The following is a 3269-nucleotide window of genomic DNA, read 5'->3' as shown; positions in this document are numbered from 1 at the left end:
CATAATAATAAAAAATTTTCATTGTGATAAACTAAATAATAATTTGATCTAAGTATGTGTTGTTTTTCTTCCCAATTTGTAAAAAAATCCTTACGTGGTAGAGAAAAAATGAACATTATTTTTCGAAATCTGCTTAGCTGAATTATGGAAAATCCTAACTTTAAATACTAAGCAAACAACGCAGAATACTTCTCATAATAAAATACACAAATGAATATATATATAAAATATATATCGAACATTTTAACTATTAATGTTAATATAACGTAATTACAAAACACGTAAAAAACTGGTTGTTTGCTTCATGCACTATCTATCACCTATTTCTTGTAACTCGAATTTTAGAGCAATTTCTTGATTATTATTATTTTATTCATTATTATTTCAGGGACGCTCTCATCGTGTCTTGTATCAACAGTGGAACATCCATGTTCTCTGGTTTTGTGATATTTTCTGTTGTTGGGTTTATGGCACACGAACAGCAGAAACCAATAGAAGAAGTTGCTGCATCTGGTAAATAAAATGATATAATAGTCTCGTTTTCATACCCTTCAATTTCATATAATTCTAAACATCTCGTCTTAGGTAAAAATAACCATCTTAAGGTATCCAAATACCCCAAATTATGGCATAATAATGTTTAATCGATTATTTTCTGCTACTTGGTGCATAAATAAAAATTATATTATGCGCGATAATGCTTGAAAATGGTTAACATTATATACGACATTATTCTAACTTTTCATCAACTCTTGATGAAAATAAACCAATATACAGTTGAGGAGATGGCAAGAAATTACCACTAAAATTTAGAATAATCATTTTATTCTTATTAAAATATGTTTTTAAATCAATATGTTTTCAATTTTAATTGCACATTAAGGTGGTCTAAAATGAAGATGCCTTTGGACTACTATTACACACAGAAAACTCAATGTTATATTTTTTATGTTGAACATAATGTCATGTTCTTGTCGTTAATTCTAATAACGGACGCTTTTTGTCGCGATAAATATGGCGAACGGAGTGAGTTTTATCTATAATACCTATAAATTAATCCTGTTTCTTATATCCAACCAATTCAAAAACCATTCTTCGGAAAAGGCTCTTTCACATTTAATTTCCATTCAAATGGATAGAAAAAAAAACACACACACACACAAAACATGGGGGCCCATGGCCACTAGATTTTTCCATTACATAAAATGATTTTATTGCAATCATCATATAAAGACTATAGCGTAAAAAGTAAATTAGTAAATATGATTTATTAACGAAAATATTCAACAAGTGTGCTATATCCCAGAATGTTGTTTTAGTTTTCTTAACTGTCGTCTGCATTTGTCATCTAGACCACAGCCTACATCATACTATGAAACAATTAGGAATTGCAAAGAACTAGTAAATATAAGAATTAATATGAGTCCATGATTGAAAATAAATGTGCTTCCAAAGTTTATCTAAGTAACATAATATAAAAATATCAATAGTTAACTGTGCTTTTCAGGTCCTGGGCTTGCCTTTCTGGCCTACCCATCAGCTACTCTAAAACTTCCTATCTCTCCACTATGGGCTGTTCTTTTCTTTTTGATGATTATGATGCTAGGCCTCGACAGTCAGGTAAGTTCACGTGCTAAATAAAGGTAAAACAGTTAGCCAGCAAAATGTAATCTGAGTATTACAAAAGGGAGTGAAATTGAGAATCCAGTCTCTTGTGTTATATCATCTTCCTGTGCTTTACAAACCTTAGATAATCGTTACACAACTTAAAGAAATCCATATAAACGTAATTTACTAGTTTTCGGGCGATTTGCCTTTAAGGAAATAACCAAGTGACTAAATTTTCTTTCGTAGACTTCGAGAGCTTTAGTTAACAATTTAATATATAATAAAGAGGGCTGGCGGGGTTGAGGGGTGGATACTACACTGAAAAAAAACATTAACGCTGTCACAGAAAGTCATAAAATTGGCATTGAAACTACAGACAAAATTCGAAAACTAAGGAAATAAAATCGATATTTTTATTTCACTTTGGATGAAATATAATGCATTATTTATTAGTTAATGTGTTGCCTTCCAGTGGCTCAGCGGTGAGTCTGAAGGTTTACTTCGCTACAATTCGGGTTTCGATACTTATGGTAGGCAGAGCACAGATAGTCTATTGTGTAGCTTTGTGCTTAACAATAACCAACAAACCAGCCAATCTTAATGCGTTAATTCACTTTTTAAACTTAACGGACGAACATAATTTATTTTGTGGTTAGGATGTCATTATTTATTATAATTACCGTGGATACAGCCCAACATAAGAAGTATATGAATAACCAAACAATCTTAACTAACAGTCTTGCACCAAGACGTTTTTATTTTCTAGCATTTTGACAAAAACATTTGAATTACACTTATATTAGAATTCCTAGGGTAATGTATTCATAGAGCATAATAACTGGTTAGTTTTAGAAGTTTCATGTTATATATATATATGCTCAGTAAAATAAAATTATTAATTTGTTCTATTTACTTATTGACAGTTCTGCACAATGGAAGGTTTTGTGACGGCTATAGTTGACGAATGGCCAAGAATTTTGCGTCCCCATAAAGAAATCTTTATAGCTATTGTGTGTTTAATTTCTTACATTATTGGTCTTGGATTCATATCTCAGGTAAGCTTTAATTCTTCCCGAATATTTACTGTCAAGTCAGACCATTAGATACCATCAATAAACCATAGTATGAACCTCGTAATGATTGACATAATATTTACAATCTTCCTTAATCTCGTTCAGAAGTTTTCTTCTGTTGAGGCTGTGGTCGTTGCACTCATTACGGGATAAAGAATACAAACTTTCTAGTCAGCCAGTTCTTCTGAATAATAAACTTTAATAACTACCCGCTCCAGGATCAAGAAGACTGGTTCGCTCAGTTGTGCGTCTGAGGGCTTATAACGCTAAAAATCAAGTTTCAATATTTGTAGTAGGATAAGGTTTGTGCTTAACTATAAACAAACAAAATCGACAGTTTTCTTTCTACTAAAAATTAATAATATATGGTGTTAAAATTAATGAACAACATAGTGCTAAATATCTTTATATTAATTCTGACTTGCTGTGACAGAAAGTGATGAAAACATTACACTTCACCAACTTAATCCAGTTCACAAGGTAAACAGATGTTGTCAAGTTATTTGCTAATACAAATAGCTCTCAACCATTACTATGTCTGTCGTATCTCAGCCGGCCTGACAAAACTTGTCGGTACTGGATATAACC

At 31.4% G+C, this 3269-nt stretch overlaps 1 protein-coding gene across 4 annotated transcripts in view; it reads left to right on the top strand.

Annotated features, from left to right (window-relative positions):
• Nucleotides 1–3269, top strand: part of LOC106460094 (sodium- and chloride-dependent GABA transporter 1-like) — a 64997-nt gene that overhangs the window by 39079 nt on the left and 22649 nt on the right. For all 4 annotated transcript variants that reach the window (XM_022386714.1, XM_022386716.1, XM_013919776.2 and 1 more), the window contains 3 exons: nucleotides 389–513; nucleotides 1508–1620; nucleotides 2532–2663. In XM_022386714.1, the coding sequence (XP_022242422.1) occupies nucleotides 389–513; nucleotides 1508–1620; nucleotides 2532–2663 (370 nt within the window). The remainder of the gene's footprint in view (nucleotides 1–388; nucleotides 514–1507; nucleotides 1621–2531; nucleotides 2664–3269) is intronic.

This window comes from Limulus polyphemus, unplaced genomic scaffold (genome assembly GCF_000517525.1).
Source record: "Limulus polyphemus unplaced genomic scaffold, Limulus_polyphemus-2.1.2 Scaffold707, whole genome shotgun sequence".
Classification (NCBI taxonomy): domain Eukaryota; kingdom Metazoa; phylum Arthropoda; class Merostomata; order Xiphosura; family Limulidae; genus Limulus; species Limulus polyphemus.
This window is presented reverse-complemented; position numbering and strand designations above follow the sequence as displayed.